The sequence below is a fragment of the Gadus macrocephalus genome, chromosome 5 (assembly GCF_031168955.1).
Source record: "Gadus macrocephalus chromosome 5, ASM3116895v1".
Lineage (NCBI taxonomy): Eukaryota > Metazoa > Chordata > Actinopteri > Gadiformes > Gadidae > Gadus > Gadus macrocephalus.
This window is the reverse complement of record NC_082386.1, coordinates 11473179-11485814: the sequence shown is the minus strand read 5'-3', so window position 1 is coordinate 11485814 and position 12636 is coordinate 11473179. Positions and strand designations below refer to the sequence as shown.

Below are 12636 nucleotides of genomic sequence, written 5' to 3'. Positions count from 1 at the left end.
CTAAAATACAAGAAAACACAAAAACCTACATTGACATTCAACCAGTGTGGGGTATGGCCCATGACTCTCTGAGGTGGTATTAGGTACCTCCAGGTAGGCTCAGGGACGCAGGAAGTGGGGTGCTCCGGGTGCTGCAGCACCCCCCTAGTGGACAACAGACGCAACTATAACACTTGAACTCAGGCAATGCCGCGTTTTTTTATTTTTTTTCTCCGTCATTCGATTACATACAGCACCCAGCGCCGCCGCTCTTATAACGTGCGCATCACGCTGCGCGTTATAGGAGCGTTTATTATCCCCCCCCCGTCAACAATCGTTTGCACCCCCCCCCCCCCCGTCAACAATCGTTTGCACCCCAGTAGTCAGTACCCCCCCTTCATATGACTTCCTGCGTCCCTAGGCTACCCCCTCCATGCCAGGGCGCCCTGAATTTATGTTTATTAACAGCTCCTCCACCGGGGTCAAGACAATTTGAGGGCCAGATCCAGTCTGCCGACTGTCGGCCTTTTCACGATTGGCTTAAAAAAATGGCTTATTTAAATTTATACCAATACGATGGTGGGAAAAGCTTACCAGTTTGTATGTTTTTTATACTTCATTTTTATACTTGATCCTCTGACCGCTTGGAAGCAATCGGAGTACATATTGTTTTAGAAGAAAGGGGTTATGTGGTAGGATCTTTAAGAATGCTTAACTGGGATATTTATATATTCATGGCTCAAATATTAAGGATCATGCTTTTGACGTGTAACTAACGCATTTACGCGGTCAGCGATCCGCTGCCAGGCTTTGGTTCTCCGGGTTCCAGAGGTTTTAGCGTTCCCTTTTCTTGTGATAATGTCCTTCTCCTCGTCATAGCTCTCCAGGAGAACCTGGAGTTCCATTTCATTGAAATAAGCGGCCCGTTTCGCCATATCGATCAGGGTTTCCATGATCCATACATCACGTCTTTTTAAGTTTGGCGTGGACGCGCACAACCCTGTGTTAACCAACCCCGAGTTGATTGAACTAATGCATAACCGCTGCTGTGGAACCGAAAACTCTGGGTTGGTCGGCACAGGGTCAATCAACCTAGAGTTCAGCGTTAACTCAGTGTTTGTTAAACCTCCGTTCGTGGAACACCCCTCTGATTAGCCAGTTAGCAGCTAATGTAGTGTTGCGGCCGTTAGGATAGTGGTACGGGCACATGGCGGATGCCTTGACAATGAGCCCTTACGTGGGAGCCCGCTGCTCGTGTTATGATTCTGGGAACTGTTATGGCCGTTTATGAAGGTTCATTAAGAAACTGGTGTTTTACTGTTATATTATCTGTCTGTAAATACGAAGTGGGTAAATTGCAGTTCACCATTGGGTCCTATTGTATTGATTTTGTGGGCAATAGTATAATGTTATTGATAATAGAAGGTCCACTGTAATACAATTTAGCTTTAAAGGCACCCAGTGCAACTTTCGAGGCTTAAAAATAAATTCAATTTCTAGTCTTTTTTACACGTAGTAAGTTTCAATAACTCCATACCATTAGTAGTTATTGAAACTTACTACGTGTAAAAAAGACTAGAAATTGAATGTTTATTTTTCATTGAATGTTTACATAAAGTTGCACTGGGTGCCTTTAATTTAGATCTGATAATATAAAATGCCCATTTAACACCTTATGTTACATTTAAATGAACAGAAACATTGTAATTACTATTTGGCTATTTTATGACATTTGTTTATATAGGATAATTAGGCAGTGTATCCTTTATTATTATTATGTATTATTTCAGAGACTTGTTATGTAACTGGCAAACATATTACACATTATAGTGTCAGAAATGGTGTAATACTCTATTTTATGCATTATGTTATTTTGTTATTATTTTGATTACGTCAGACAAAGAGATTCCCGGCAGTTGAGTACAACTGAAGAATACTGTTATTCATTGTCACTTATAATTTCCTTTTCTTGCATTTTGCAGGAACCCAAACAATAAATGTGTAGCACCAGACTGAGCCTTTGGATTTGCATTCTGTGCCACGCTACATTAACACAGGTACTCACACATGTTTGCACTCGCAAATAATTGTTTTTTGGTCATTAATGCCTAATCCAAAGATTAGTTCAAAATATAAAGCAGATGTCTTTAGATTTGAAATCAGAAATGTCGTGTTCTTTTGGAAAAAGTCTGCCGAGTCAGGAGGATCGCTTTAACTCACTTTATTTGGTAAAGTTTTGGACTAGTCTCTATGAAGCAAAATTAGGGGAATTGTACAGACTTATGTGGAGATACACTTAGTTCGGCATCTGAAGGATGCGTTACCTGGAGCGTTCGGCCCCCTGGGCTATGTGTGGTGACTTAACTGGGTAGGCGTGGACTCAGTTATGTGCTCTGATTGGCTAAGCATGGTGCTGAACTCCCGCCTCCTGGACCCGTGTGTGTCTCTTTGCTGCTCTCTTGTGGCTATGTGTTGGAATTACACTTGTTTTTGTCGCCTTGAGCTTCTGGGTCTCTCGAACACCTGGGCCGCTCGTATCTCTAGAATTGTTACATGACTAAATGGCTTCTTGTATGGGCCGGACGCCTCCCTAGGATGGGAAAGAAGCCTCTCTAGTCGCCAAGGACATATGTGGCCTGTTGTATGAATGTGTGAATTATGTTACAGAAATAAAAGTATTAGCAGTTGTTGAGTCTAATTGAATCAAACCATTGAGATTGACCTGGGCGAGAGGCTGACTGCTTTGAAGCTCTGTTTTTGCAGTGGAAACACAAAATGGTCTGGCTATGGGTACAATCCAAACCACACTATGCAGTGTAGAAACCTATTCAGGGTGGTGGAGGTATTCTAGGTGGAAGATATCTGGACTGATGACCAGACACTGATGGGAAAGACCGTTCATGCTACCATCGTTCATGTCAGTAGACATGTTGGCCTTTCCTGTCAAGTGTCAACCGGTTTGAACCTGTTGTGATACTTTGGCGTTAGTGTTTTTTAAAGAAAACTTACTGCTTGTTATTTCTTCAGTAAATGAAATGTAGAAACAGTATTTGTTTTTATATAATTTGGTTAATTCATCAAAATGCATTTCCTGCATTTATTGACAAGATATGGATATAAATATAGGCTATTCATACAAAGAAAAGAGATCTCGACATCCATGTACAAATGACAGGATCATATATTAATTTCAATAAATGATTTATTCTTTGAGTTTGATCTTTGTTTGTTTGGTCTGATATTTGAACACGATAAAATATTTTTCCCGTGCGTGACCTCAACAACATAACCAAGTCGGTATGAATCCACAACCACAAGTCATTGAATCATAGGGTGATAATTACAGGTCTTGAGAGTCCATTTCACAGATCCATTTGAGCGGATGCGTACAGGGAACGTCGTTCCAGGTGCTGAAGGGGTTCACCCCGGGATAGATGCCTGCGCAGTCTTCTCCCGAACTACCCTGATCGTTTGGCTCTCCATTATGCCAAAAGCTATATGAAGGGGTAGAGCACGGTTAATTGGAAGTTTATAACCGACCCATAAAGAAAATTTCCATCACAAAAGGAAAGTACATTCTTAACATAAAACTAATGCTCATAAAACCTTCGCACATATAAAGCAACTTACAAGTAGAATTTAATTAAACATTCCATAAGCTTTTGCCGATCGGTTAGGCACTTTATACAATACAATGTAACACTTCAATATAAATCCTCTTTCTTGAGAGTTGGTTCTTACTTTATGTTAGGATGTGCGCCTCCAATTTGAGACCTGATTCCTGATACGAGTAACGGTGCACACAACCCAACTATCTACCTGTATTTTCTTTACACCCAAAAGAAAAGTAGCCACACAGAAAAGTGGTGTTTGAGGTTTGGTGCAGTGTGAGAGGTTTTGTGTGGTGTCAGGTTTTGTGCAGTGTGTGAGGGATTGTGCAGTGTGTGAAGTTTTGTGCAGTGTGCAGTGTGTGAGGTTCTGTGAGGTTCTGTGCGGTGTGTGAGGTTCTGTGTGATTTGTGAGGTTCCGTTTGGTCTGCTGTGTGTGAGGTTCTGTGCGGTGTGTGAGGTTCTGTGTGGTGTGTGAGGTTCTGTGTGGTGTGTGAGGTTCTGTGTGGTGTGTGAGGTTCTGTGTGGTGTGTGAGGTTCTGTGTGGTGTGTGAGGTTCTGTGTGGTGTGTGAGGTTCTGTGCGGTGTGTGAGGTTCTGTGCGGTGTGTGAGGTTCTGTGCGGTGTGTGAGGTTCTGTGTGGTGTGTGAGGTTCTGTGTGGTGTGTGAGGTTCTGTGTGGTGTGTGAGGTTCTGTGTGGTGTGTGAGGTTCTGTGTGGTGTGTGAGGTTCTGTGTGGTGTGTGTAGTGTTGGGTTGTTACCTATCCACAAGCATCTTTCCATTCAACCACTTCCAGACGCCTTCCTCATCCACGTCTCTCAGTCCGATCCAGTAAGCTGCCCCGTACAGAGATGCACTGGGATCGCTCTTGTCTTGTACATGCATGTGCAACATCGACTGGAACAAACACACAGTCCACACAGTGTCCATTCACAAAACGGGATACACGACAAGACACTGATGATCATTTCTCAACTCAAAACTCACCTGTTCAAACTCGCACACAACGTCTAACTGATCACTGTTTTGATTGTTTTTTAGTTTTGTCCTGTTTTTGTTTTATTTATTTCTTATTGCTTATGTTTATTTATTTATTTATTTATCTTTTTCCACAATGTCTTGTTTTTTAAAAAATTGTATGATGACTATATGCTCTGTAAGGTGACCTTGGGTGTTTTGAAAGGCGCCTCTAAATTAAATGTATTATTATTATTATTATTTAAACAGGATGATTGCATAAGCCTTCCAAACATATCATATATCATATATAGTATAAATGGATTCCCACCTGTTTCACACTGCTGTCTATGACGGCCAGGTCGGCTCCCATCCTCTTACAGACACCTCTAGCCTCCGTCCAGGATCTCTTCGCTTGGTTGGTCCTAGACAGGTAGAAACATCTGGATAGGATGTAAGTCCAACCTGGTAAACAATGTCCACAGTCCATCGCTGCAGTCGAAACACATGCAGTAACAAACAAAAACATTACAATTTTGTGAATGTATTTCCATCATATATAACATGATTATGTTCTATTGTACAACGTCAAGCGTTGTATTCTTAGCAATGTGTGTTAACCCGGTAGACCTACTCAGGAGATTCACTTTGGTCTGCAGTCCTGCAGTCTCCTGGTTAGCCTTGTCGAGTATTGTGTTGTAGTCTCTGCCTCTTCTCTTCTGGTGCTCCAACTCCCACCTGGTCACCTCAATCTGCCTCTTTTCTTTCTCCAGCTGCCGGACCGCACTGTTTCGGGACTCAACTGTGCTGTGGTAATTTTTTAAGATTTTTTGAAACCCCTCGCTGGTCTGAGGCATAGCGTCTGTCTGCTGGCTGTCTGGAAGAAACATGGGAATGCAATATCACTGCTGTCTCTCTCTGTAAGGATTGTAACAGCAACATGCAGCATGTTTCCTGTTTTTATACGTTTATTGTGTGTTATTCCTCAGTTGTTCTTTTGTGACACCTGTCACCCTTTTGTCCACAATAGGTCAATTCACATGGCTAAATCCATTTTGGTAATGCAAGTTATCAATGGGTACGTTTCTGATTACTATAAAATATGACCATACGTACAGTTAATATCTTTAAATGTTACTTACAGTAGATTCCCAGGCTCACATCTACAGTGAACAGAACAACGGCAAGCACGATGAGGCACACTACTGCTGCTTTTTCGGATCTCACACCATGGCTTCCTACAGAGATAGACACTGGACAGAGAGGTCAGAGGACAACTTTAGGGACCCAAAACATTGCATCAACGCTCAGTCACTGTCAAGTGAATTATTCCGTCGTCAGTTTGAGCATTCGTTGTATTAAGAGACACAATCAAAGACACTGCTACTACAAAGTTTACTTTTAGAATGTCTTTTGTATTTCGGTACTATACCATTTTGGTTCTGTGTATCCGCGAAATCCTCTTCATCACTCGATTTATCGTTGATGTTGCCATATGTGCGAGCTGCCTTCGGTGGGATCTCCATGTTGGTGGTTTGGATGGGAGCGTTCAGGGAGTGCAGAAGGGTCCATCTGACAGGACATTGCCCCGTGTAAACACAGGTACTCAACCATGTTTACACTTCAGAAAAATGCAAATAATTACTTATTTTTCATTAATGCCTAATCCAAAGATTAGTTCAAAGCATCAAGAAGATGGTTTAGATATAACAGACATTTGGAATCGGAAATAAAAGCATTAGCAGCTGTTGAGACTAATTGAATCAAAAACTGAAAGTTTCAAACCTTTTTTCTGTGCCATTAATTTTTAAAGAAAAACATCTGCATGTTTTTTTTATTTATCTTTATTATTATTATTATTTTCAATGAATCTAAATTTTAAAATGTATTAATTTATTGATAAGATATGGAAATAAATATAAATTATACAGAAAAAGACCTTTGCATCCATGGACAAATGGGGGTCATATATTACAGGGTCATATATTAACTCATATAAATATCTAAACAATATCTACAATATCCTTTGACTTAGATCTTTGCTTTTTTCTCAGATCTATGTCCGGTGTGTCTGATATTTGAACATGACTATGGGCAGGCCAGCACTGAGACTCCCAGTGTCAATGATTCGTCCCCATTTCACAAATCCATCTCTTTGATCATTGGTATTCGGTGTTGTTCCAGATATGCAACGTTCCCTCACCGGCATAAGCAGCTGCACAGTCCTACCGCAGGCACCCAGTGTGTTCTCAAGACTTCCAATACCTTTAAACCAATGACATGATATAGATTTAATGATACGCTTTCAAATGCATTCTGGCGCTGTGTGTAGTCCTGCCCCAGTCTCAACGGCTTGGTTTCCCTGTGTCTCGCTGGATGAGTGTCACCATCTATTCTAGTTGACAGTTATCTTGGTTTTCACCTGCACTGTTCCAAAGTAAAACCAAGTTATTTATTCTGTGAAATGACACTTTTAACAGCAAGGTGGGAGAAGGAGGGCAAAGCAGTTGCTCGTAACACCCATTATGAGTCTGCTCATAATGTCCTCACTTGTCCTCACCACTATGTAGCATACTGCCTGTCCCTTAGTACATAAAAGGTGCAGAATCAGATTCAGTGTGATGGGTGACGCCTGTTTTTGGCCCATAACGACGCTTCCCCTCCTGACAGGTCATCAGTAGGGTAAAGTAACCTTCTGTTCCTGTCATTATACAATTGGGTCAGTTTAATTTGTCCGTTGTAGCACCAGCATGGACGATGTTTATGTGCTTGACTAGCTGTGTCCGCAGGTGCACTGCCAATACGGCCCAATAGGCCTCGTTCCCAGTAGGAAACCAGGTGTATTTGAAGGGGAGTTGATGAGGTGATGCAGGCCAGGTGTGAGCAGTTAAGAGTGGCAGGCAAAGCACAGACACAGTGGGTGTGGCCGACACAGGGGGAAAACACACAGCACCACAACTGTGGCCATGACAGCTACCTTCCTGCCTGGTCCATCCGCAGGCCCAGCCAGAAGCCCACCCTTTCATCCGACCTGGAGTCAAGCTGACCATCGCTTTGCCGAGCTTGCTTATGGTCATCTGTATCAGTCAGGGGACACTTAAAGGGTGATGTAATGCCACCAGGCATGATTATGATCAGCCATTTCAAGCCGTTGCCTGTTTAGCTATACACTGTAAAAACAAAAACTTAAAATTGTTGGTCTCATTATGATTTCTGAGTAAAATGAATATAAAACATTAAGTATTCATGTCAACTGTGCAATGCAATTTAGTCCAACCAACAATGTTGAGTTTTGGGTCAAGAGTTGGGCTCACTGTAGTATCTTTGTTAGCAAGACACAGGTTTAAGTCAGTCTGAGGCTGGGCCAACTACGGTGCACATGTGCATTTCGACACTTTGGAAAATACGGGGTTTCCTAACGGAATTATCAGATGGTAAATATTGTGGCGACTCCTACCCCCCGGGGAGTCTGGGTATTCGTGATGCCGGTTGGGAAAAAGGGGTTTTATTGCCTTTTGTCAATTTGTTTCTGAACTAGCTACATTGTTTCTGACTGCCTTCATTCAATGAAGGCAGTCTTTGAATGAAGACTGCCTTCATTCAAAGACAATTTTCTAATATGGCAACCTGTGGGACAAATAAAGCTTTAGATCTAGCTAGTTTGTTTCAGAACTAGCTACATGTTGCTTGTTCTTTTGCCGTCTGGTAGTAAGAAATGTAAAATGGAAGTTTCCAATTATTAATTTTAATAAAGTGAATTTAAAACTTGTTTTGCATTCTTTGAAATGTTTTTTTTTTTTTTTTAATAATATTAACCTTAATTTGAAATATTAAGTTAACAACCCTGACTTACTTTTTTGAGTTTTGTCAAATATAAAAATCTTACTTGGTGTAACTAACTTTCAAGTTCGTCTAAAGAAGAAAATGACCTTTTTGTTGGGCTCAAAACTCAAAAATTGATTGCAGTAAGTTGCCTTGCAATTTTGAGTTTTCTCAACTTTTTATTTTTTACAGTGTACTATCTATTTCTGCCAATGTGCCCCCGCTCTCAACCCAGCTCTCCGCAAAGCTCACCCAGTGTTTGGGTGTTATCTTCCGCGAGATCGGAACGTAGTAACACCGGGGGTCCACCCTTGCATACAGCGTTTGCAGCTCACCTCTTGGGTGAGAGGAACCGTTGGTTTGACGAACCGAGGAAAGCTGCATCTATTGTTCACATAATTTTAGAATAAATGGAAGCCCATGAGCCTATTACATATGATTTATAGGTAGAATTCTTGTCCAGAATCAACCATGTGATGCTTTTTAATGAATACATGTAGTTATTATTTGCTTTGACTATCTTTTGATGTTCTACAGCATTATAGCATTAACATTATGCATAATTTTTTATGTTTATGAAATGGAAGTCATACCAGACAAGATACATTTTTATATGGATTCTATTTTCTCATGCTGAAAGAATGTGATCCGATCTCCATAGTCCTTGCTTCCCAGGTGACGCTCTTGCCTCAATGGGAGTCAATGAGACTAACTGAAACTAATAAGGATAAAACCCATTCAATTATATTTATTTTTAAGCAGAATATCTTCAAAAGTAAAAAAAATAATAATGGATAGCAGCGTGCGATTGCAAGCTAATATGAACATTTTAAAAGTGGAATGGAGTCTCTAGGTGACAAATTGTGGAAGGAGAAGGGTCCCAACATTTGTAAAGAATAATAAAAAAAGAAAGAAGCCTATGGACAAAAGTTGAGGGCTGCTTGTAGCACTCCCCTAATAATTACATTTCTATAAATCAATAAAAAACATTCATGTTTATTTTAGTTATAATAAGATGCACACACATAGATTTTATATTGCATCGTTTCATCCAGAACAAGGCAAATGAAGGGTTTCATTCTTCATTTAGCTTCATCTCACACATCCAGTAAAACACATGTCTGTGGCAGAGTCCATCATACCACGTATGTGTTGCATCTCTGCTCGGGTGGAAAGCAGCACAGTTCTCATCCTCCTTGTTCGGTTCCCCATCGATCCAGTAGCTGGATTTACGATAAGAAAATACGACGGCATCGGTACACAATTGTAGCAAGAAGGCAAATTGTATTGTATTCTAAAATAAAGAAACTCGACAATGTAAATGTAACATCTATCTAACAACGTAAATCAAAACAACAGAGTGGGCGAGGGGGGCTCTTACAACGGTGGTTGGAGGATAACGTTGTTAGTCCAGACCCATCTGTTGTCCACAGAGATCTCCGTCAAGCCCATCCAAAACCCATTCTCCCACCAAACGGATGTGGTAATTTTTGGGACGTTGTCGTTCAACATGTCCTGCATAAAGAGGGCATACATGTACGATAACTTCCATGAGGTTCACTTCCAAACGACAGATCGATGCAAAGACGTCCCAGAGGCAGCAGGTCTACTGTGGTTCGATAACACTATAAACTCAACCCACAGACACCATGGTGGCCTCACCTGCTCCTCCCAGCTCTCTATCACCACAAGATCCGCCTTTCGACTGATGCAGTCCTGCCTGCTATCTGGCCAGTTTTTCTTGATCGGTTGGTTCGTTAGAACGTTGGAAAAGAAGTAACAGCTTGTATTTAGGAGAACCCAGCCTTCCTGGCAACGACCGCAGGACTTTTCTGTTTCAATGACACACAGATCGAATAAAAACATAGAAAACCCCATGAAGCAAATCAACGCATCAACATCAGGGGATACAAAATGAATCAAATTCTCAACTTCCATCTCACCCATGTGCTGATCAGCAGCGAGTAGTTTGTCCTTCTCCGCGCGAGCCCTGTTAATGTGGCTCTGGGAGCCATCGTTGAGGCTGGTCTGCTTCTCCAACTGCTTTTTGAGGGCGTCATGCTTTGATACCTCCAGCCTCAAGGCCAACTCAGCCGCCTTCGTAGCTTTGACCACTTCGCTGTGGTTTTCCCGGAGGTAGTTGAGCTCCAGGATGTAGGGAAGGTGTTCTGAACTCTGCAGAGGTTGCAGGTATACCTCCTGGGTCTTGCTACCTGGTTGACATTTCAATCTCATTAAATCATGCAAGTGTGATGGGGCTTATTGTGACCCCAAGCATACACACAAACGACCCCTTTTTATATTAAGTTGGTGTCATTGTATATAATAACTGCAGGATTCTTTAGTATTTTTGTGAGTTGCCACAAAGAGTGGAACATATCAATGGGAAATGCTAATGGCTAAATGGACAACTTTAGGTTAACTGGCCAATATAAACTATTAACATTTTCTTGCCACGACAATAAACAATACAATCCCATACATTTGTTGTCGTGTCCACTTTTGGCTTGTACTCACAGTAAATCCCCAGAACCACAGCAGTCACCAGCAGCACAACATTTAGCAGTCCCAGAACTGGGATAACAAATCGTGACCTATGTACTGTAGACATAGCACATTCAAGTTAAAACATGCAGTACAATTCAACAGCACATGATTCACGTGTCTGATTCAACTAGCATAAAATGAGCAGATACAGTTAGATTACACTACACGATACGATTAGAGAAACGTATTGCTTTTTATCTTGACTAAACATACACCAACATAAATTAATCATCTTAATCCATTCGATTTGCAACATTGGTAGGATTATTATATAATATAAAATAATAACATCATTATTATTATATATACAGAGATATGATTGATTCTGTGTGTTTCTTGAAAATGAGTCGAACATATGCCAATAAGAAAAATCAGAATAAACTCAAATCTGATAGAGGAATATTTATGTAAATACGTGCCTACCTTGGTCAAGCAGATTGGAAACCCGTGAGGGGCCATCTCTCCTGAAGTTATTTTGAGAAAACATAACTTTGTAGACTTTAGTCTGTGCCAATTCCCAGCTCTTGACTCTGAATTCACTATTTCAGAACTGGCAGGCTTTTTCTCCTTTTTATCTGTTATCAGTGGTCGGGGTGGTGTTGGGGTAGGGTAGGGAAGGGGGATTACACAAGGTCCTGTTTGGTTTGTGTAAAGATACTAATGTGTCAATTCCGTGTTGGATGAAAAGTCTTTCATAGTGATGCTTGAAAGGAGTTACACAATGAGTATTGGGTATTAGCCTGATTACAAGAAAAACGAATAATATTGCATTGATGAGTTAATGATATGATGCAGTTAGACATAATTGTATGGTCCCCATAAAGAAATATTTGTTGATACACCGTGGTAGTAGAATGTCGCTAGTTGATACAATACACCACAGTAGTTCCAATGCAGCCAAAAATACAGAATACAACTGGCATATTAAAAAAATGTGTGTGTGTGTGTGTGTGTGTGTGTGTGTGTGTGTGTGTGTGTGTGTGTGTGTGTGTGTGTGTGTGTGTGTGTGTGTGTGTGTGTGTGTGTGTGTGTGTGTGTGTGTGTGTGTGCGCGTTTGTGGGTGTGCGTGCGTGGGTGTGTGCGTGCATGTGCAGAATCCAGCTGACTGTCGTTGATGAGCTTGCTTATGGTCATCTGTATCAGTCAGGGGACACTTAAAGGGGTGATGATGTGATGCCATCTCAGTGTTTGGGTGTTATCTTCCACGAGATCGGGACGTAGTAACACAGGGCATCCACCAGGGTCCACCCTTAAATACACAGTTTGCAGCTTTCCTCTGGGGCGAGAGGAACCGTTGGTTTGACAAACCGAGGAAAGCTGCAACCATTATTCACATAAATTTAGATTAAACAGAATCCCATTAGACAGCCTGTAGTAAGTATGATTTATATGTAGAATTCTTGTCCAGAATCAACCATGTGATGCTTTTTTATTAATGCATATTGTTATTATTACTGTCTTTTGATGTTCTGCAGCATTATAGCATTAACAGTATATATAATCATCTTTTTTGTTTATGAAATGAAAGTCATACCGGACAGGATTAATTTTTTATATTTGTTCTATTTTTTCATGCTGAAAGATGTGATCCGATCTCCATAGTCCTTGCTTCCCAGGTGGTCTCAGACACAGCCCTCCTCCAGGGTGACCAATATTGACGGTGTTTATGCTCTGCGACGTCCACAATGTTTAGCTTCTGTGATAAAGTCAACGCTCTTGCCTA

The 12636-nt window shown here is 41.1% G+C and overlaps 2 protein-coding genes and 1 long non-coding RNA gene across 4 annotated transcripts; 1 reads left to right on the top strand and 2 right to left on the bottom strand.

Moving 5' to 3' along the window:
- Positions 1–3163: 3163 nt before the first annotated feature.
- On the bottom strand, positions 3164–6136 carry LOC132457893 (CD209 antigen-like). The gene is made up of 6 exons (XM_060052283.1): positions 5977–6136; positions 5687–5797; positions 5179–5421; positions 4876–5036; positions 4348–4484; positions 3164–3473 (listed from the first exon to the last, which is right to left on the bottom strand). The coding sequence occupies exons 1-6, from the start codon at positions 6068–6070 to the stop codon at positions 3320–3322; spliced, it is 900 nt and encodes a 299-aa protein (XP_059908266.1). The 5' UTR covers positions 6071–6136; the 3' UTR covers positions 3164–3319.
- On the top strand, positions 3606–4417 carry LOC132457895 (uncharacterized). 2 transcript variants are annotated; one of them, XR_009525785.1, is made up of 4 exons: positions 3606–3733; positions 3823–3969; positions 4181–4244; positions 4276–4417. It is a non-coding gene; the product is annotated as an uncharacterized LOC132457895 (long non-coding RNA). The 2 variants fall into 2 exon arrangements; XR_009525786.1 differs by lacking the exon at positions 4276–4417 and having other exon boundaries at positions 4143–4187.
- Positions 6137–9436: 3300 nt separating the features above from the next.
- On the bottom strand, positions 9437–12311 carry LOC132457891 (CD209 antigen-like protein E). Its single transcript, XM_060052281.1, has 6 exons — positions 11337–12311; positions 10884–10967; positions 10310–10579; positions 10029–10198; positions 9748–9881; positions 9437–9589 (listed from the first exon to the last, which is right to left on the bottom strand). The coding sequence occupies exons 1-6, from the start codon at positions 11398–11400 to the stop codon at positions 9442–9444; spliced, it is 870 nt and encodes a 289-aa protein (XP_059908264.1). The 5' UTR covers positions 11401–12311; the 3' UTR covers positions 9437–9441.
- Between the last annotated feature and the right edge of the window lie 325 nt (positions 12312–12636).